At 38.0% G+C, this 22,924-nt stretch overlaps 1 protein-coding gene across 1 annotated transcript in view; it reads left to right on the top strand.

Annotated features, from left to right (window-relative positions):
• Window positions 1-18,379, top strand: part of DOCK8 (dedicator of cytokinesis 8) — an 88,266-nt gene extending 69,887 nt beyond the window's left edge. The window contains exons 35-48 of the mRNA XM_062600643.1: window positions 491-625; window positions 2,488-2,640; window positions 3,741-3,899; window positions 4,671-4,771; window positions 5,243-5,435; window positions 10,120-10,263; window positions 11,184-11,315; window positions 12,193-12,327; window positions 12,843-12,932; window positions 13,339-13,575; window positions 14,214-14,357; window positions 15,893-15,999; window positions 16,863-17,030; window positions 17,747-18,379. Of these exons, the coding sequence (XP_062456627.1) occupies window positions 491-625; window positions 2,488-2,640; window positions 3,741-3,899; window positions 4,671-4,771; window positions 5,243-5,435; window positions 10,120-10,263; window positions 11,184-11,315; window positions 12,193-12,327; window positions 12,843-12,932; window positions 13,339-13,575; window positions 14,214-14,357; window positions 15,893-15,999; window positions 16,863-17,030; window positions 17,747-17,807 (1,959 nt within the window). The 3' untranslated portion in view covers window positions 17,808-18,379. The remainder of the gene's footprint in view (window positions 1-490; window positions 626-2,487; window positions 2,641-3,740; window positions 3,900-4,670; window positions 4,772-5,242; window positions 5,436-10,119; window positions 10,264-11,183; window positions 11,316-12,192; window positions 12,328-12,842; window positions 12,933-13,338; window positions 13,576-14,213; window positions 14,358-15,892; window positions 16,000-16,862; window positions 17,031-17,746) is intronic.
• The last annotated feature ends 4,545 nt before the right edge of the window (window positions 18,380-22,924 follow it).

Below are 22,924 nucleotides of genomic sequence, written 5' to 3'. Positions count from 1 at the left end.
CTTTTAGCTACTAGATTCTCATGTTACTGGGCACATTTTTGCATAGTACCTCTCATTGCTCTCAGTTTCCCTGCTGCCCAGGTTGCAGGTTTGAGCATCTGACCCATATGTCCAAAAAATCAGACTATGAGGGAACAGAGAAGACAGGTGCTTGCCTGCCATAGAGTCACTTCCTGATCCAAGGCACATGAAATGGTGGCCAGAAGATAGGCCAAGCTTCAGGAGTGACTGCTGAAGGTGGCTGAGCTAAAAATACATTGGAGGGTCTTTTGATACTGAGTTGAACATTTTCCTCTCTATCTTCCTGATCTTGACAGAAGTGATTTGAATTTTCTCAGTAGCAGATGCTAACAAAAAAAATGTGTGTATCCAACTTCGTGTTATTTGGACTTGTGAGATTCTTGCAGGTGGTAGAGAAGAACTCTGGTTCCCATTTGCCAGCGCTGAACTGCCTCATGCAATTCTTCTTGGTTTTCTCCTCCATGTGTAGGCAAGCTTTGCAGCAGAGTGCAGAGACAATCTTTTGGGAGGAGTTTTGAAGGTCCTGGTAAACTCTCTTGGCTGTGATCAGAGCACAACTTACCTGACTCATTGCTTTGGTACCCTAAGAGCCCTCATTGCTAAGGTATGCTGTTGATACACTTTTGTTTTCATGCTTCCAGTCAAGCTACCAGAGTAGAGCTGTGTCCATCCACTTAACAGCTGTGCTGTGGCATTCTTAAATATGTTTAGCATATGTAAATACTACTGTCTATAAATAGGAATATTCATGATTGTTCAGGGACTTTCTGCCATTATTGTAGGGCTCTTCTGTCAACAATACAAAATGGAGTGACTGAATCAGAATAACTTTGTGGTTATTCCTAAACCTAAGACTTTGCTATTAAAAAAGTAAAAAGAAAGACTACCCAAAATGTATTTAAATTGCATTCCAATTTTAATTTTTAGTAATGTCAACATCATGAATCAGACAGTTGCCTTAGAGTCAAATTTATGTTATTATGTAGTCAGAACCAGTTTCTAATTGGTCAGGTGGTGGGATTATCAAAACTAACTCCTCTAAAACCAGAGACCTCTAAGACTAGGTTTCTAATTCCAAGATAGATTCTAAAATTCTAAAAAATTTCTAAGAAGTTGACAAATATTATCTTTGTTCTATATGAGAACTAAACCTCATACTAATCTCACTTTCATTTATGTATCTCAAAAAAATTATTTTCAAAATATATATGACAATAGAATTTGACCCAACATTTTTAGAGTATAGGTCATAAATGGTTAGTTGCTTCATGAGGACTCTCTGAAATCAGGCAGAGTCAATCTCCTACTAAGAAGAGTATTTCCACTTATAAGGCAGATGGAAAAATCCATGACATATTTTTCCCCTAAATTATTCTAAAATGCAAATAACAAACAATCTGCTGCTGTCCAGTTAATGCCTGCCTGAAGTTAAATTTGGATTGGCTGACAAAGCCTCATTACAGGGTAGATATCTGAGTAGTTATGAAATTCCTAGCTGTGTTCTCATTGTAGTTTATCTTTGAAAGCAAACTTTCAATTAAATCACGTGTTTTGTGAAGCAATCATTATTATTTTTGAAATAGACATTCTAGTTAAGCTGACTCAGTTCTATATTTTACGAAGCAATCATTCAGATTACTTCTGTTACAACATAGGTATATAAATGTTATTTTGCAAACAAATAAAAAAACAATAGATCCCTATGCCAAAAGGTACGTCATATGAATTAGACATGCAACAGTGAGATAATGAAGTGAAGAAAGGTTGCGGGTGGGAAATGGGCCTGCAAATGAAAAATAATATCCTGTGTTCTGCTCACACACCTTTATCAGTCCTATCTATGTACATACAGTACCAGTGCATCAGTGATATTTACAGTAGCAGTTCCTTGGGAACTTGGAGGTATCTTGCCCTCCAGGTTTATTGTCTGCTAAATATATTGTAGAAACATTTTAGAAGAGGATCTGACATGCAAGCTGGCTGTGGAAGTTTGATGGTACACTGTTGAAGGAAGAACATGCTGGAGGGCAAGTGAGGAGTAGGACATTAATTTGGAAAACTAGTAATTTTTCTCTTTGCTTAGGGATGTATTTGCATGTATCATCAGCCATCATATACTCTGGAGATGATAGCAGGTTTTTTCATACTTGTAAGAATTTTGCAATATTTGATGTTTTTGAAAGCTGCTGGATCCTTGGGACTTCAAGAAATTTCTCTCTCTTTTTGTCTTTAAACAAAATAAAATAAATAAAAATAAAGGCTATTTTAAAACCATACTTCTCTAGAAAAGCTTGAAAATGGAATCTGAAGAGGCATAAGAATCAGAAGTACAAATCAAAAGAATGTAAAATGAAGTTTTAATAAATTTTAACCTTTGTCTGAATCAGGGGGTTTTATGCACTAAGCTCATAATATTTTAATGCCAGAAATGACAATAATGAATGATATATTCTCTGTCTCTCTTAGTTTGGAGATTTTCTGTTTGAAGAGGAGGTGGAACAGTGTGCTGACATGTGTCAAAGAGTCCTTCATCACTGCAGCAGCAGCATAGATATTACACGAACTCAAGCCTGTGCCACCCTTTATCTCCTCATGAGATACAGCTTCAGCTCTAGCAGTGTAAGATACTGCAAATAGCAATGTACTTTGTGCCACCTTTTTTGTGAAGAATTGAAGCTGAAGTGGAAAGTGCAGTAAAGAAGCAGAAAACTTCAGCAGATAAAGCAATATATCGAGTACTGTGCTGTTTTGCACATTTGAACCTGAAGAAGTGTCAAAAGCATAGGGGCAGAGCTGTGTTAATGCCCTATTTTGTTCAGGAGAATGTAACACTTTTCTGCAACATCTGTAAATGCATCTTTAAATGAAACAGTGTTAGAGCTCTGAGAGTAAGGACTATACACTGCATAAGCAAATCCTCATTTGTCTCCTATTTTTTTTTTTCAGTTCTGTATCAGAATTGCTTAAACTTTACGCGCCGTACAGACCAGTTCTATTCTGGTGCAATTGACGCCTCAGTACAACTGCAGTGTATTAGTATCATTGTGCTATTTTTCATCCGGCATTTGGTCTCAAAGAACTGTAAACTAGACTCTGGTTCTGCCCACACAGATGGAGCTAAGCATGTATGTTACGCGTGTAGAGTCAAAATGTCCTAGCATGTAAGGATGCTAACATGCATTTTGGAGAGTATCTGATCATTTTTCCCCAGGTTGTTACTTTAAAAACCTTGAATATGTTATAGTGCTGGCTTTTCAGGAGGAGAATTTGCCTCGAGATGCAGTCATTAGCAAGACATGGTGCATCAGTCCAGGTGAAGCCCTCTGAGGCCTTATGGTTCACAGACTTGTTTCCAGAATATTTTCCCAGTCCTGCTTCCTCCTACAAACCAACTGGTCTGTGAAAGAGGGGGAATTCTGACTTCCCCTGCTCTCGTTCAAGCATATGTATTCCAATGCACATTCTTGCCATAACGCATGGACGTGTCAGAACTGAGGACTTTTGACTCAACCAGGTAGAACTGGACTGACTTTGGTGCACCAGAGATCGCTTGCCTGAGCAGTGAATTTAACCCTTTTAGTGCGGCAGGAGAAATTGAGTTTATCTGGTAAACAGAAACATGTGAGCAGTATATATGGTGCAGTGCAATCATAATTCTCTCTCTCTCTCTCTCTCTCTCTTTTTTTTTTTTTTTTTTTTTTTTTTTGTCTTTTTGAAAGAATTTTGCAAGAGTGAAGATGCAGGTGACCATGTCACTTGCTTCTTTGGTTGGCAAATCTCCTGAATTTAATGAGGAATTCCTTCGACGATCCTTGAGAACCATCCTGGCCTATGCAGAGGAAGATGTGGATATGCAGCCAACTCCATTTCCTGTTCAGGTTGAATCTTCTGTGGCATTCACTGCTTATTACAGGAGCTTTCACATAGGAAGGCATTGGAGCAAGTCCTAGATCTCAGTCTTCCAGAGAATAAAAAATAAGGAAGCCAGTTTTATTTCCTAGGCTTATCTCTAATGTGACAATAAGTGAGGAATAAGTGGAGCACATAATTCCATAGCAAAATATTATAAGAAGCTCCACTGAAATTGTGTTGGATGAGAATCATCTCTTAGCTATAGGCACAGTATTGTCCTAGAACCCAGCAGGAACTGTACCCTGTAAGAGTTCTCCAGGCTGGAGTTTGATTCTTTATATTCATACAAGCAACATCATAGGACCTTCCCTCCCTTTCTCAATTCATAAGGCATCAGTAATAATGAAAAATATTTTGGACAATTTTTATTTACTTTGCTGAAATGCAGCTTGTACTGAAGACTTACAAAATCTGCTGCTCTGATACCAGATTAGAGTTCATCTAGAAGATGAACTACATTAGTACTTAAATTTTTGGTTTGTGAGGTTTTTTTCCTCCTTTTCAAAAATAAACAGATCAAATAAATCCAGCTTCATATGAATGTGATTTGCTATGTCAGTTAGCACTGTTTGCTGCATTAAATGAAGCTGGGAAAACAAAACTAGTAGTAATCAAGCATCCTGATATTTTCTTGGGCGAGAGAGATTAAGGGAAAGTAATGTTATCAGGTGCCAGTAGATTTCTAATGGAAAAAACAAACATCTGAGAAATGCATAATGATGTTTGTATTATTCTAGGTTGAGGAGCTGCTGCGTAATCTGAACAGCATCTTGTCAGATACAGTGAAAATGAGGGAATTTCAGGAAGATCCAGAGATGCTCATGGATCTCATGTACAGGTGAATCCATTTGGAATTGCTACTGAGGAAATTCTGCAGTGAAGCGAGCTCAAGAATGGTGCATTTTGGGAATAAGCTATGGAGAAACCCTGTAGCTGTTCTATTTTTATACATTCCTGCTTTAGCATAGCAAATCTCTGTCTGAGGACCCAGGTTGTATGAGATAAAAAATGTTGCCATGGAGCCATTGAGGGGTGGCTAGAAGGCAAGGATTTCAATAAGGATGGGATTCAGGGATTGATAAATGCATAAGAGTCTTGGGATCAGCAATTTTATTCCCTTTGTAGCCCCCTGTATCCTGGCTACACCTGCCAACTCATCTCTTTTGCTGTGTGCCCAGTGAAACACAGTAACAGGTTAGAGACAGAGGTATCTCCTTCCATTCAATCTAGGTGGAGAATTATGAAGGTCTTTTTTTTATTTCTGAGAAGAGAAAATCATTCATGCCTCTATTGTGTCCTGCACTGTCAGAATTGCCAAAGGATACCAGACGTCACCCGACTTGCGGCTGACCTGGCTGCAGAACATGGCAGAAAAGCACACCAAGAGGAAGTGCTACACGGAGGCAGCCATGTGTCTGGTTCACGCTGCAGCACTGGTAGCAGAATACCTCAGCATGCTTGAAGATCATAGCTACCTCCCGGTGGGCAGCGTCAGCTTTCAGGTAGGAAGATCTGTAGCTGTGATAACAGAAGACGGGGATGGTTTATTTTGACTTAACATTTCTTCCTGGTTTAAGCATAGTAGAAGTGCACTTATTGATAGGAAAACTTAAAATAACAGATAATACATTGCTAGTCTTGGTAGGTGGTTCCAATGATTTATTAAGCTCACTGATGAAAACTTGTACTTTACTGTCTGCCTGTTTCCAGGTTCAGTTTCCAACTTCTGGACACTGTATTCTCGTTTGCTAAACAAAAGCCCTCTATTATCACATATTTTTTTTCCTACAGTTGTCAGTTATCAACTTAACAGACATAACTTTCATAACTTCTTTTTGATAAGCTAGGTAACTGGAGCTGCTCCATTATTTTAGGCATGTTCTTCAGTCCTTTGTCCTCTGGTCAGCTTCCTTTTGAATGATGAATAACCCAGTCACATTGGTCTATAGGCAGTCATACCAAAGTCAAGTAAAAATACCTGTAAGCTCTTTAACCTCAGAAGTGTCTCTTGGTTCATGTCTCCAAAGACTCCACTAGTACTTTTTGGCTATACTGAGCTCATTATTCAGTGACACAGTGGTCTTTCCCAGAGGGTTTTTTTTCCGGGGTTCTTTTCTATGTTCTGTAACTAAGCGCTTCATTCTTTGCTGTCAGAGCAGTATTCTGAAATGTAGATATTTGTTCATATATCGCTGTATCAGATCATGTGGTATTTGTCATCCTCCCCTGAACTAATTTCGCATGCAAACTTACCAGTTTGTTCCAAAACATTAATAAAAAATAGAAAAGGCTTAGCCCCTGAAAATACTCCTATATGTTGATGGTTCCTCATTTATGATTTTCTTCTAAGACCCGTGGGCCCAATTTTCATTCATACAATGTTTGCTGCATTGTAGAAATACTGTGCAGTACTAACTCAAAAGTTGTATAAACATCTTTTGTTTGGCCACTTGCTTTTCTCAGACTGTAATTTCATTAAAAGTATCAGATTTCTATATTCTGGTGTTGTTTCAGATTAACTACAATGCTCTTTATTTTTTCATTAATAAAATATTGTATCAGTATTTCCACTGTTATGCCTAGGATGTCAGACTGGTAAACCTATCACTACCTGTTTATCTTGTTTGCTTTTTTTAAAAAAAAAGAAGTCCCAAAAGCACATATCCTCTTCTGGAACTTGCCTAGTTTTCCAAAACATATGGAAACTCAGTATTAGCTGTCTGAATAGCACTTTGCTTAAATCATTCAAACAGTTAATGGGCATCTTTTATGGTCCAGATGATTTTGAGGTGGCTAACATTAGTAGCTGGTACACTCGTCATCCCTTGATATAACCACACCGTCTATTTTTTCCCTCCAAAATAGTAAATATGAATATCATTGAATCATTTGTCATTTTGCATTGGGATTAATATTCTGGCCATTAGTATTGACAATTCCACCATAGCCATCAGGTAATGGACTAGTGTTACTGTTAGGAATCCTTTGCCCTTGTGTTACTTGTATACTGACTTCTCACTGACTAAACTTCTGGCCATAGATTTATACTTCTGCTATTTTTCATTCCTTACCAATTTTGTGTGCTTCCTAATTTCTGAATTATACTCAATACTTCTATTTTCTCCTTTTCCCCACTAGTTACATAGTATCATTGCTTGGATATAGAATCACAGACGTATAGACATATAGGTGAATGTCTTCACTTGCCACATGTCATGCTACTCCCAGACTACCCTGAATGCCTGTAGTCTGATGTATTTGAACCTAACACAATTCCTTCTTTCGTTTCCTTCAGATTATGCAGATTTCTGTGAATTAATATGTTTCTAATTATTTTAGAGAACTGAAATTAGGGCACTAGGCAAGCAAAAACTTAAGTTTAAAAGCCTTTTAGGCAAACCAATCTTTTTCATGAAAATGTTTGTGTAAATGCATTTTTGGCAAAGGGATGGTTGCTCCACAGAAGTGGTAATGAAATGCATTTATAACCAAAAGCCAGTTACACAACTGTGTATCTGACACCGTAATTTTGAACTTCAATTTGCTCAGTGACAATATTTAACTGTAACAACACTTTGCATTTTTACAAAGCCTTTCAAGAGAGGAGTTTCCATTCTTTACAAACAGGCTGATGTTTTGTAGCACCTCTGGTGATCTTGTTCCGATGGTTTTCTTCGAAAAGAGTCTAACACTACTCAAACTCTATGGGCTTTATTTGGAATTCCAGATCTCACTCACTGAACCTGTATGTCTAATTCTTCATTTTACTGTGAAGGAACTTTCTCAGCTCAGACAGGAGCTAATGTTGGTGAAATACAGTCAGCTGCTGAATTAAAGCTGATATAAATACATATAATAAACATTAATGTGGATGAGGAGAAATATTATCCCCTTTTTACAGATGAGTAAAGTAAGGCAGCAAAGGGTTAAATCATTTGCTCTCAGTCTCCTGCAGTGACTCTGATAGCATCCAGAAAACTGATTGGCAATAGAATGATAGCTGTTCCTTATACGAGGATAGACAAAACCACATGTTTCCCACTGTGCAGTCTTAAAACTATCCCTGGAGGTAGGAAAGTCTTTCAGTGAAATTCCCTTTGAGCTCAATTCCTGTTTACACTAAATGCTCTTTAAATATTTAAATATTTAAATAAGGAGGGCTCAAACTGAGTATGAATCACGTATGGATTGACTTTAAAAGCCACTGTATATTGTCACAGATAAGGACTTAAGAGTGTGTCTATCTGCTGATGCATAGGGCTTATTAGTCCAGGCCTAGCACCAAGCTGATTCAGCTGTGCTGCTTCCAGAACCTAAACTGCAGGTTAGCTTAACTGTATCTAACATAGCAATAGGGGCTGCAGATTGTCAGTGTCCAGTGTCTTGAGTTTACACCAATTGCTGCATTTATTCTTCCGTAAAGAAAACCAGGTATTTAAGGTCCATAATAATTGCAGGTGATATACGTGGTGATTTGTGCTCATTAGCCTTTACTATTTAAGTAATTTGTAAAATTCTTCCATATGGAAGGTAGATGAAGGCAAACGGTAGGTGAGATATATATGCTTTGCAAAAGATCATGCAAGCCCCAGAAATATATCATGGAGGTACTTTCCCACTAGAGTATGTGGACTATAAAACATGGAAATACGTTCCTGACTAGGAAGTTATTGCAGGTTTAAAGCCAAAGAACAGATAGATTGGTATCTGCAATTTTCTTGGCTTCTTTTCACAAGTAAATCACTGCTCTGGACCCTTTTCCCATTGCTACCAAAAAAAGTGACCATCAAGGGCTGCATATCATTCTATAAAAACACTCCCCAATGGCTTCTGTTACAGAAAGAGAAAAACAGAAATTGAGCTGTAACATGGGTTGTATGAGTTGCCCCAGGAACATACCAGGAAGGCTAACTCTGGTTGGTCATCATCTTCATTGGGATTGGTAGGTCTGAAGTGGCGTGGATGAGCTAAAATATGCTCTATTTTTCTCTGGATGCAATTCAGACATATTCTTAACTCCCAATTATACTGTCCTGAGCTTTGTGGGCTTAGTGACCCTTTCAGTAAGGCTAACATGATGCAAAGATTAGACACTAATGAGAGAGAAACTTTAGAGAAAGTTCCACCCACTAAGAAATGAATATATCCACAAAACCCATAGAGAAAAGTTCTATGTTGCTAGTGAAGTATGATGCCAAATCCTCATGCAAAATCTGGCCAATAGTAACAGACCTCGGTGCCTCTGCTGTTTTATAAAGATGCCTTTCAGAAGTCAGATAGCTAGCCAGCAGGCATTTATCCTTCACTCGGGCAGATTGCCATTGAAATTTTCTGGCACAATTACCTTAATTTAATGCCTTATAATTACTAGCAAATCAAAGCTTAGCACTTCTGCTGCTTTGAAAGTTACAAGTGCTAGTTCCGTATTGCACGAACACATATATTAATGTGTATTTACATATTTTTCTATGTATTCTAAAACTTCTAATGATGACTCTATCTAATGACATTTATCCAAATAGATCCTAAAGAATTGTAGACATTATTTAATGACCAGGAATCTCAAAGAGTGACTAACTCTACCTAGTTTATTTTTATTTAAACAAACAATAGTATCGGTGACTTTAATGAGAAATTAAATAAATTCTGCTGGATTGGGATGTGGAAGCTGAGACAAGAAGCAATGTTCAATTATTGTAGTTTTAAGTAGAATATTTTACTTCTCCCCTACTTGCAGAAGTTAAATCAAGAACTTCAGTGTTCTTCCAAAAAACTCGCAGTAGGTCTCAGGTGCAGCTTGGATTTTTATGCCTCTGAGTTACAAGCAGCTAAAAGGATGTGGCTGCTACTGACCACTGCAGCATAGGAAATTCAGTGAACTGCAGCTTCACGGAAATCACTCCGGAGGGAGGTCAGCTGGTGACCTACAGAAATCTGTCTTTTAAAAGTGAGACGAGAAAGAAAGTTTAGGATTCTTGTAACAAAACTGATCTACCATTTGTGGAGATTTACGATGTTACATTAGCTTCTAGATGGATTTAGTTGTGTATCCCCTGGCTGCACTTCTACAATTTCATTCTTCTTCCTGTCATGTAAATACGTTGAAACTGTATCTGCCTGGGCTTTTACTGTACAGATTTTACTAGTGGTCTAGGTTTCTGATTTCTCTGCTTTGATTTATTTCAGAACATTTCACCCAATGTGTTAGAGGAGTCTGCTGTTTCAGATGATATTTTGTCTCCAGATGAAGATGGTATATGTTCTGGGAGGTATTTCTCAGAAAGCGGCCTGGTAGGGCTCCTAGAACAAGCAGCAGAACTCTTCAGCACGGTGAGTGAGGGCCAAAAGCAATGGCAGATACAAAGGAGCTATGCCAGTGGCAGTCAGGGTCAGATCCATAGTTTGGTTTTGTGCACATGAGAAAGGGAAGATTTACTACTCAGCACGGTTCACAGAACTCCCCACTGAAAACAGCATCTTCCGGCTGACCCAGTCCTGCCAATTGGAAAAAGCCAATTGGAAAAGCACACTTTCTGGGTAGTCTAGCTCAGTCACATGCCCACCACCGCTGCGAGGACTGCAGCCCTCATAGGCTACTAACCTGTACAGGGAAGTGGTTGTTCCAAGCATGAACTAAACCTTCTGTTTTCCCTTCCCCCCCCCCCCCCATGGTATAGCGCATTTCAAAAAGATCTTGCTTAGGCTATACATTTTAGGAAATATGAAAGAGTTACTCCTGTGCTTTCAGAGTACAACCACTGGCCTCATAATCTACACTTACTATGTGGAGAGTCGTGATGTTGATACTCTAAGCAGCTCATTGCATTGCTGTAGTGCTAAAGAGCAGATGATCCAGCATCTCTTAAGAAATCATTTGAGTTTCTGTTGTCCAGATGCTTTTGGTAAAGCCGTTCACGTGGACAAAGGGATTCCCTTCCTCTCACCTGAGTTTGTAAGCGTTCTGGCCTCCAACTGGAAACCATGTGCATGACAGAATTCAATTGTTTACATATGAGTTTGGGGTTGAGAGTCCAACATGCTTGCTATCCAAATTAGGTCCAGTTTGTGATTTGCTGCTCAGAAACACCCATTTACTATTACTGTTTGTAGAAAGCTAAAAAAGAGCTCTCATAATCTCCCTTTTCAGTCACATCATTAGTGGATATCCAGTTTCTTTTTATAGCATACTAGGACTCATTTCTTTTCCTCTGTGGGTTTTTTTTTTCTTTCTTTCTTTCTTCTTCTACAAGGGTGGTTTGTATGAAACTGTGAATGAGGTTTACAAAATTGTCATCCCCATACTGGAAGCACATCGAGACTTCAGGAAGCTTACCTTGACACACAGCAAGCTACAGAAGGCTTTCGACAGCGTTATTAATAAGGTACTCTACAAGGCAAGGCACTGTTAGCAACACACTGGTGGGTTGCACTTCCTGTTCCTGGCTGGTGATTATAAAACTGCACATATTAATAGATTTGTTCTCCTTTTTCCAACCTAACCTTCTGTCTCCTTTGGCTGACCTATGAAGGTTAGTCTACAGTAAAAAGAAACCTAATGAACCAGAGAAATATGTATCATCAGGAGAAGGCTATCTCTTCCTTAAAAGGAAGCAAAAAGAAAAAAAGAAAAAAGAAAGAAAAGGGAATCTAAAATTGTTTGCGTTACAGAAAGAAGAACAGCTGAGGTGGTCAAATTTAAACTAAGAGCATGCGTGATTCCAGCAGGCTATATCTATTAAAAAAAAAAAAAAACAGTTAAGTAGTGTTTTTAATTACAAAAATGGAAGAAATAGGAAAGTGTGGCTTCTCAGCCCTCATACTACTCCTTTACTTCTCCTTCTCCAGAAGAATTTTACTACTGAATTTAGTCAGTTTCAAATTCTTATAGACTTTCATTTATTGACTTATGGTTAAAAAGTTCAAATTTTGTGGAAGTGCATACAGTGGAATTAAAAAATAAGACAAACACTTTTGGTCTGTAAAAGTCGTTTCATAATCAAACTAAATCTCAGCTTTAAATTTCAGCCATATGTCCATTTGACTTCTATGTTTTTCTTCATAACTATATTTTCAATATTTTTAATACCTCAGCATGAATATTAGAATGAAATTTGGCTCTGAAACACGGGAAAATGGACGATTAGTGGGTTTTCATAGATATAAGTTGTGGGAGGAAAACAAACAAAAGGCATCCAACTGAAATTAGGTTGACATGGAAGAATAAGTAATACAAAAAATTTTCTTCTTTTTCTCAATTAGGGTCAAAAGCGCATGTTTGGAACTTACTTTCGTGTTGGTTTCTATGGATCCAAATTTGGGGATTTAGATGAACAAGAATTTGTTTATAAAGAGCCTGCAATTACCAAACTTCCTGAGATTTCTCACAGATTAGAGGTAAAGAAAAAAAAATTCTATCATTATGATCTCCTGTGTTGTGTTACACTTTCTAAAGAACCCAAACAGTACTAAGAGTATTACTACTGTATAAACATCAGTCATAAACTGATTTGTAACATAGGTTATTTTATTTGTATATATCTTTTCTATTGCAGCCCTTTCTACAGCAGGATGAAAAGAGTGGTCCTCTTTACCTTGAGGCCATGTATGTTATGGAGAAATCTATTATATGTTGATTTTTTCTGAGCTTTTCTTGGAGCTGGGATATTCCCATCTTATCTCTTTAGCTGTGGCTCTGCTTTTTACTTAGCAACTCGCACTGAGCATTGTCAGGATGATGCCAAACCGTTGGCAGCTGAGGTTCATGAAGAAACATCCTTACTGTACAGATCCCAGAAACTGCCATAGTTACTTCTTTCTCCTACAGGCATAGATACTATTACGCAGATGATAATTAGCATCATATTAGGGGATACTAAAAACACTCTGTGATAATTCTCTTACCTTTTCAGGGATTTTATGGCCAGTGTTTTGGAGAGGATGTTGTGGAAGTGATTAAAGACTCTGCTCCTGTAGATAAACGCAAGCTGGATCCCAACAAGGTATGGAAAGTGGACAGAACTGAGTGCTTCACCATAGAGGAGACAGGAAGAGAGGAAAACTTTCATTATACTTGAACATTAAGGCACTGAGAAAAACTCAGCTGTATCTGTGTGTTCAGAGACAAGCATATGTGGAAGGCGCAGTTTGATAACTAGTCACAGAACAAGGAAAATTAAAGTTCTGATCTCTGGTCCCTGTTCTGGCACGGGTCCTCGGGCTCAGGCTGTACCCTGGGACTCTGTTTTTCTGGAGATAAGTTTTGTCAGCTCTGGAGAGAAGCAGGAGTCCTGAAGGATTTGCAGCTGTGTGTTTAGCCATGGGATATTTCATATATGCCATTCCTCTTCATATATGCCATACTTGCTGGGTGTAAAATACTGCAATGATTCTTCCCTCTTTCCTCAGGCATACATACAAATTACTTTTGTGGAGCCCTATTTTGATGAATATGAGATGAAAGACAGAGTAACGTATTTTGAGAAGAATTCCAACTTGTGTCGGTTCATGTATACTACACCTTTCACCATGGATGGGCGTCCTAGAGGAGAGCTGAGTGAGCAGTACAAGAGGAACACCATCCTAACCACTATGCATGCTTTCCCTTACATCAAGACTAGAGTCAATGTCATCCAAAAAGAAGAGGTAACTGGGTTCTGAGGGCAGATTACAGTTGTCAGGGGGTGAAGGTGTCTCTAGATGGGAAGATTTTCAAATCTGATACTTGGCAGAAAAGAGAAGGCTGAATTTCTCAAACATGCTACATTCATAAATAGAAATGGCATAGAATGGGCAGACAGATACAAGATGTGTACTTTTTGTGGAGAAAAGGGGACGGAGAATATATATCCTTCTTTTAATCTCCCAGTTGTAGTGCTGTGCGGGAGGACATGTGGCGATGTGCTTATGGCAATACTTCCATCTGATAAAGAACAGAACAGTCAAAGAACTAAATCAGTCTCAGAAATGGTGCAGAGACGAGGAAGCTTTATAGCTGTAGGAAGTGCAAAAGCATTCCAGACGTGAAGTCGGTAACTTAGAATAATGAATACATGCAAATAGACACTCTGATCCAGATCCTATGACTGCAAATGAAAACATGTCAGAAGGTTTTGGGTCAGACTCAGCATCTACCCGGATGGCATTTTGATTGAACATTTTTGCTGATTTTCACAAGTCCTGTGTCTGGCGTGGAATAGTGATGATTGTATTGCCAGCTTTAGAACAGCTTGACTGTGTATGTGATTCAGATCATGAGGCATCTCTTCTTCCATTTTGATTAGTTTATTTTGACCCCGATTGAAGTTGCTATTGAAGATATGCAGAAAAAAACACAAGAACTAAATGCAGCCACCAACCAAGAGCCACCAGATGCCAAAATGCTCCAGATGGTTTTGCAGGGCTCAGTTGGAGCCACTGTAAATCAGGTAAGGAATCCAAATCAGCCAGATGACAGAGTTTCTGCATACTTACCTCATTGTGCTTTCTTTTCAGTGTTCATCTCTTACACTGGAAAAGTTTGTCTAATCAGACACATTTAAACTTCATCCCTCAGTATTTAGTCCTTGTGTACTATCCATTATATACGAATTCCTCTGACATTTGGGGAGTGTGGATTGTTTATCTTCCTTATTTTATGCATCTGTGCATACTTTCCAAGTCCTGACTGAAAGTCAAAATGCTAAAATGCTCAGATATTCTGTTTCTATGATACTGCTACTTGATCTAATGCAAGAACTACTAGATACTTCACATGGGAACTTATTTCGCTGGCTCTGGACCCTGTATCTTCACCTAGCTCAGCTGAGGTGTGGCATTTATAGGTTATAGTCTAAGGAATAATGTAGATTCTCACAACACAACTCCCTTTCCAAGGGAAGGTGTCCTGTACTCCTGTCCACCCCTCAGTGTGGGGTGGACTCATCTGCTAGGACAGGCATTTATGCAAAGAACAGATCTAAGTGGGGAAAAAGAGAAATTAATTGCTGACTTAGTTTTCAGCTAACTCAGTTCCTCCATCTGGTTTGCTGTGCAGCAGTACAATGACTTTTGTCAGGTAGAGGTGAGGACAAGCGTTAGCAGCCAGGAATACAGAAAGGTAGGAGCCCTTCTTTAGGTTAAAGTGCTCACTGAAATACTGTCTTAGTTTTAAGTGCAGATACCCACATCAGCCTTAAGAATATGCATTCTCAACAGGGATTTTCCATTGCTAACACATGAGCCATCTCAGTCACTTCATTCACTTCAGGTATGTCCTTGGGTAAAGAGGAAAGTAATAACTCTGCTGGGCATCATCATAAAGCCAAATAAAATACATGAAGTCAAAACCTGTGTGCCTGAAAAGAAAGATGAGATATAGTAACACATATATGCCCACTAACAAAGACAGACAATGAAATAACTCAACTAAATACAGAATGAAAACAAAAGTGAAAGGGAAAACTTGGCATTACCCACATTCTCACAGAGCTTAGTTTCTTCCCAAAAGACTGTATACTCTGTTTCTCCGACTTTTTCGTCAGCCAAAGTTTCCAGACTGAAGTAACACACTGTTGTAAATGTTAGAAAGAGTGTTCTCTTTCTGCTATGATCTTATTTAACTTCTGCTGGGTCATGTAATGCCACACACAGGAACTGTGTTTCTCTCATGTAACCAGATTTGGCAACAGAACTACCCCCACTCTTCTTTGCTGAGTGGAAATTATCCTTTCTCTTTTCTGTGGGAGTTGGAAGAGAAATATAAGCTGGAGAGGATAAAATATGATGGGCAAAAATTCTGCTTGCCAAAGGAAAAATAGGGGGAAAAAAGGAGTAAAAAACATCCTGTTATGGTAAGGATGGTTATTTTCTTCTTTTGTAATTTCACCCATAAAATAACAAATAGCTTAACTAAACATGTGGTCTGTTTTTCAGTATAAGCAGAAAAGATGTTTTCCTGACATTTTACTATTATTCCTATAAGGGACCACTAGAGGTAGCCCAAGTGTTCCTGGCTGAGATTCCAGCAGACCCCAAACTTTATCGACATCACAACAAGCTGAGGTTGTGCTTCAAGGAGTTTATAATGAGGTCAGTAAAACAAAATTGAATTGCTGAATTGCATCAGTAATGGCAGTAATGATACAACAGTAAGAGGACGGTGTAATTAATTATGCAAGCTATCCTGGATCCATGAATCCTGGAGTCTCAAGCTTTAGACAGGTGGTCTAGATTTATTATCTGCATTTCATGATCAAATGCTTTTGTGTGGGCTTTGTATCCAAAGTGGGAACAAAGCCAACAAATTGAATTTGAAATTGAATTTTAACACTTCAAATGAATTATGCAGAAATTAAGCTCTTCCTTTTTTATATATCTTTGAAACTTAACAGAAATCAAGCATTTCAGACCATCTTGACTTCATTAAATGACATCTTTTATACAGTGGTTTTATAAGAAAATATTTGCCCATCTCTGTCAAGCAAATACATTGGTATTATTAGACACATACGGTCTTTGCTTTGAGATATACTTGTAAATCTCACATAGCAAGATACTAATCTCTCTAGTCCAGAGGAAGCACAACTATTTGAAGGATAAATCTGGTTAAATAAATGTGAACCTTATGCACCGGATACAGTCCCTACTGGCTACTATTTTAGCTGGCTCTATTTACAGATGGTAGAAAGGTAGCCCAGTATTCTACTGTCATTAAGTTTCTTTTTTATTACCTCCCTTATGCACTCGTTTTCTGTACATGGAAAAGACAGAGTTTTCCTACTATTTCATTATCATTCTGGACTTGATAACTTATCTGAGGAATGCCTGGCCCAGAGGAGCTGGATTCTTAGCCATTCACATTATCTAACATGAAGTTAACGAGTTCAACAGAATTAGGTGATATGTGTCATAACCCTTTTATTTTTTTTTCTCCTTTTTTTCCTTTGGACTAGGTGTGGTGAAGCAGTGGAGAAAAACAAGCGTCTTATTACTGCTGACCAGCGGGAGTATCAGCAAGAACTCAAAAAGAACTATGGAAAGCTGAAGGAGAGCCTTAGACCCATGATTGAGAGGAAGATCCCAGAGCTGTACAAACCTGTAGTGAAAGTCCACAGTACAAGGTACAGCTAGGGCAGAACTGTCTGTTGAACATCCACAAAAAAAGAAAAGGAAAAAAAAAAAAAAAAAAAAAAAAGAAAAGAAAAGAAAAGAGTTGATTTCCTAAAGGAAGAAAGGCAGTTTTACCGGAAGGTTTGGATATAAAGCTAAAACCAGGCTAGGATATATTCTACCAACTTCGTATCTGATGAAAAAAGTCTGTTGACTTCCACTGGAGCTGAACATACTATCAACTGTATTTCTCAAGTTGCTCCATCATGAGGTAGGGTGTTGATGTCATATTAATGCATTCTTAGAAGAGACTTCCTTTAGTCTGATAGAAAGAGACTGGAAGCGTCTTGCCATTTCTTCAAGATATGAATCCAGAATGGAAATGGAACATGTATGTGTTTATTTTGAATGCATAGCACTGTGTAGTGTGAGCCAGCATGAAGTCAGAGTGATCCTTTCACTTCCAGATAACATAATCTGTTTTAGTGCTGAGACAGAAGACTATTCATGCTTGTTACTTATGAATATTTGGTTTTTTGCAAAGCCACTGTGTCCAGTGTGGGGTGGGAGTGGAGGAAGGACTATACTAACATAACACATACCATGTTTCAATTGATGACCTGTCAGCTGCTCCTTTTCACAAGGCAGGTATTTCCTGGGGGTTCTTTTGTTTCTTGTTTGGGGGATTTTTTTCAAACTGTATTTATGGATTCCCCTTTCATTCCAGGGACTCTTTTCATAACCAAAGTTTTAGAAAATATGAGGCCCAGGCTTCACAGAGTACTTAAGGATCGTCTGCTTCAGCCAACGAAGAGCTTCATGCTGCAGGCTAAAAATGATTGGGTATTCAACATCTGTGAAACTGGGAATCTCCTCCACAAGACTGCATTCAGAAAGTATTTATGTAAAATTTTCAAAAATTGGGGATAACTGTATATCAACTGTATCTCATGAGGGCTTGGGAAGGAAGAAGGATGTTTTATAGCTGCTTTTTCATTACTGTAAAATAGTCACATAATGATGAGGATCAGACCACTGAAGTGATCAGCTGGATGAGGTCAGTCACCACTAACAGACAGAACTTTGTTAGGTTTGGCTGAAGTATTATGTGAATCCAAATAATATGTCTAATAGAAGCTGAAGAATGATGTCTATTTACGTTCCTTTTCCATGACTGCATTTACACATTGTCCTTTTGGCACTGGAGCACATTTTACAAGTTAATTACATGCTTATGTACTGTCTTCATGTTCCCATGAGTTGGGACTTTGGCCCAACTCAGTCTTTGCTGAGCTGAAGCTCTAGGAAAGAGCAATATTTCCTTAGTCAGCATGTTTCATTTTTGTGGAGTGGTCTTAAACTGCAAGGAAAATTCCTTACAATCTTTCTCAACCAAAGCTCAGAAACTCAGACACAGCAATGAGTAATTTCTGTATATCTTTTCCATTTTTTCTTTTTTTTCTTTTTTTTTTTTTTTTTTTTTTGTAAATACAAGGCCTACTACTTGACATGCTGTTGGATTTCTTAATAATCAGTGCTGTGTTTAACAGAGCTAATAAGCAATAGTTTAGAAGGATGGACCTAAGTTGTGACTCTTTTGCTATACAATGCTCTTGGGTAGATAGCCTAATCCAAAACTTACTACAGCAGCACACAGTATTTTATACAAAACATTTCACTCAGGCTTTACTGTAGCATAAGAGAAATTAGCACATCATTTTTAATGTCTAATGCTTGATATTTTCTGAGACTTGAGCAAACATTTTATTAAATAATCTTTACAACACTTCTTTAAAGTAAGAACATATCATTTTTACAATTTTGCAGATGAAGGTGTTGAAAGAAAGGCGAGAGAAAGAGAGGGGGGAGGTATTAATGCTTCATAAGTCATTTAGCGAGGCCATGACAAAGCCAAAATTTGTGTTGTGACTACACTGCCTGCATAATATTTATGCTTTGAAACAAAGTTCCATGAAAGGGTCCCTCCATCATGCTTCCTTCCCTCTACCTTTTCAGTGTTTGGAAATGGTGATTCAGTAATTAATATAAACAACCTCATTTGGCAGAAAAAAATGATAATAAAATTAAATGAAACAGTGAAACTGTCTCTTTTGTACATTATTATAGAAAATTACTGTGAAATTCTAAATTCTAAATGCATAGTCTCTTTGTAAGTATAAGGGAGATTGATGCTTCTGCTTTTAATGGAAACATTTTGACTTTTGTGGCCATCTGGAGCTTACCATTTGACAATAGGAGCTTTCCCAGCACTTACGTTGACATCCAAGCTAGTCAGATTTTCAAAGTGGTATGTGGAAGATCCACAAAGATGATCAAACAATATGAGATGTGGAATAGGTTAAACAAACTCTATACTTACACAGCTATATTAAAGAACAGCTCTTTGGAGTGTAAGAAAATATTTTCATTCTCACTCACAGTGTTCTTAAATGCAATAATCAGGAATAAGTACTGTATGATTTTGCAGTGAAAGCATCCAAAGTCTACAAGCAAAGGTATAGAAAGCTTAAAGCAAAGGATGCCTTCATGGAATTGCTTTTCTTTGTAAAGCTGCTTTGAAACAATTTTAAGTTAAAAAGATAATTTGTTTCCCAAAGGCTTGCAGCTATTTAATCTTTGCATATCAAAACCTGGCCCTTTATGTATTGTTTTTAACAATATTGTTATCGGATAATGTTCTTGGAAAAGGTCAGAAAAAGATGGTCTCCCATTAATGAAATAATCTGGCCTTATAAGACACTTATCCTTTACAGCCTAATAACAGAAACCTCAGCTAAACAGACAAAGGAAAAAAAAGAAAGAAAAAAGCCTACTAGTGTGCCAATATAGTGGCTAAACGTGTTTCATATTGTGGTGTCAACCTACATAGTAAAAGACCCTTCACTCACATTTTATCAGGTGACCCACCCCTCAGTTGACAAGTCTAGCCCTCAGTTTGTAGCACGTTGTCTTTTCTACAAGTGAATTGTGGTTGGCCTGTGTGAAATATAAATTCTCCATCTTAACGATGATTTGCAATGAAGTGACTATTTCACAGAAAGTTCAGCAGTACCACTGTGTTGTATCTCAGGAGAATCCAGCTGAAAACAAAACTTCAGTAGGACCTTCCATCTAGAATCACTCAGCACTAAATACAGGATCTGGAGAGGTTAGATTTGTTTTTCAGATAAATTATTGTTTCTATCAGCATGGTATTTCAGAGAAATTGATTTGTCTTCATTTGGTAGCTGTGAAAAATGGCAGGTAGGAAGCTCAATGACTGTAGATCATCAAGCCTATACACAGTTCAGTCACCCAGCAGGATACACTTGATCCAGATCAGGGATGAGCTCCTGTCAGCATTTGCAGAAGGCACTCCTGTAGGAGGTCCATGCTGCCTGTGAGAAGATCAAGGGTACTGTTTGGAAGTGCAGCGGTAACGTGGCAGGATGTTATGAAGTCATTTGAACTATCAAGGTGGGTAGTTTCAGTTAGTACTTGGTGTTGCATGGCTAGGCTTTTCTGATCCAACATGAACAGCCTTACTGCTGTATTTCTAGTACTAGGGAACAGCAGCCTTAAAGGGAACACATCTTTTGTGCTGTTTGGAAAAATCACACTTTTGATGCTTCAACAGGCTATGTATTGACCAAACAAGCATGACAGTGAAGAGCTATAGCCACACTTGTGCTAGTTGAAGAGAAACAGGGTCATCACTTACAAGTAGTAGTGGCAAATTTTATGACCTCTCTCTCTGGGGGTTGAACACTTCCATGTTAGGTTTCCCACTTACCTGAATATTTTGAAAAATGAAAGCAAGCCTTTTAGTTCCTGTTTTCTCTTTTCTTTCTTTCTTTCTTTCTTTCTCTCTTTTTTTTTTTTTTTTTTTTTTTCCTCAGCCATTCAAAATATCATCCTCTCAAAAAATTTCCGGAAGGGAGAATAAAGCATAGCAAATAACTTGTAATACAGCCCTCTAGGAATCTGCAAGGTGTTATGATCTCTCAAGCAACACTTGTCACAAAAATGAAGCACATTAACAGTCAGCTGTGTTTTCCTGCACTACAGTGCCACTTCCTTCTGGTAGACAAAAATACCTAAAAAGAGAATTTGAGAGTCAGGTCATTTCTGGAGCAGCTCAGCTGTCTGTGTTTTAACCATTTTTTAAACTAGTGAAGAGGAATGTTTTAAAAAAATAATCAACAGGTCTTGATAAGTTGTTCCTGGTTGGATAATGCTCCAGTCTAATCACTGCACAGAGAGGAGAAGGGGCCCCATGGAAAAAAGTACTTTATGACTGCATAAATAAAGCCAATGCATACCCACACTAGGGCTTGATTAGTATTGGGAAAGGTGGTAGTGAAATCTGGAACTAAATCCTTGACACTGTGATGTGAATACTTTTCAATGCCTACTTACGTGCTCAGTGAGGGGCTGGTTTAAATGAAGCAGTTTTTAATTGAAATAATGACTGTTTTCCAAGTGTTCAAAAATTAAAAAGCCAAAAACTTGTAACATTTTGTTCTGACTGATTGTATGTTTTAAGCAGCCTGCTACTTTGCACTCTTCAAACCGAAAAAAAAATGCCATTAGGAAAAAATTACAAAGCTGAATTCTACTTTTTTTAACTTTCCCTTAATGAACTTAAAAGGCATATGCAGTCACGTCCAGAACACAATATGGCTTTACTCTTGATTACTACACAGATACACTAGTTCCAAATTATATACCTTCTCAGTAGAAATAGTCGTAAAAGGAAAAATTAGGATATATTTGCTACATATTTTAAACAAAATAAACCTAAATAAAAACCTAAATACTCTAAACAAAATAAACCTAAAGAAAAGTATAAATATTCTAAACAGTTACACATTTCTAGGATTTTTTTTCCTATGACATAAAAGTTGATTTTGTATTTCTACTTATAGTTCTAATATTTCTTTTCGATCTACCTATTTTTACAGGAATAAGGTTTTTGTTTATTTATCTGTATTCATGGGATATTGCTAAAATGAACATTAGAAGCCTACTAGGATCTCTGAAATCCTATTTACAAGGAAAATGAAGCTCTAATAACCGAAGGAGAAGGAATTTCATGTACATTGAAGGAGGACTATGTTTTGCTTAGTTTAACAAACACCTGTAAAGCAACTGAAAGGGAAGATCTCTCATTTAAAGGACTGGAGATATTTGGCTTTTCAAATGTGAATGCCTGCATGAATTTCTCAGCTCCTGAAAGAGATCTCCAGGAAAAACAGAATAAAAAACAAACTTAGCAACGCTCATACTTCTAAGACTTAGAAGTGCCAGAAAGCTATCTTAAAACTTCAAGCAAACAAGTGTTTCATGACTTTATAAACAATGAAGAAAGGAAGTAGGCACAAAGTATGTCTTTTTCTTTGTTTGCAGGTCAGCTTCAAGAGAAATGAACAACCTCTTTTCAGCTATCAAAAAAAAGGGGGGGGGGGGTTAAGTGTTCCTAAAAGGCTATGTTCCTTCTTTACTTAATGCATAAAATCCTGAACTCAAAACTAAGCCCTTGGGGTGGCATTTTTCCAGTTGATAGTTAAAAAAAAAGGGGGGGGGGGAAATTGGCAGCTTTACAATGATTAAGCTGATGTTGGTTGCCTCAAAGGTAGATTTCTCAGCAGCCTGGAATGGTGCCATCTCCACCCTTAACTTTGCGCCACCGACTTTTAATGTTGGAAGAAAAATATTAAACCAACAAGGTCTAAAAGATTTCAAAGAGACCTGCTCATGTAATAGTCTTTGAGCACTGATTAAGTTCTGAAGGGCGAAATCGCTACAGTCCCCGGTAGGCTAAGGAGAATGAAAGCGGTTCTCCGTCACGTGGAAATGGACACTTTGCCACGCCGCGCAGGCTGCAGAGAAATCCAGTTGCCCC

This window comes from Rhea pennata, chromosome Z, assembly GCF_028389875.1.
Source record: "Rhea pennata isolate bPtePen1 chromosome Z, bPtePen1.pri, whole genome shotgun sequence".
In the NCBI taxonomy this organism is placed as follows: Eukaryota; Metazoa; Chordata; class Aves; order Rheiformes; family Rheidae; genus Rhea; species Rhea pennata.
Note: the sequence above shows the minus strand (reverse complement) of the source record. Positions and strands in the feature narration are given on the sequence as shown.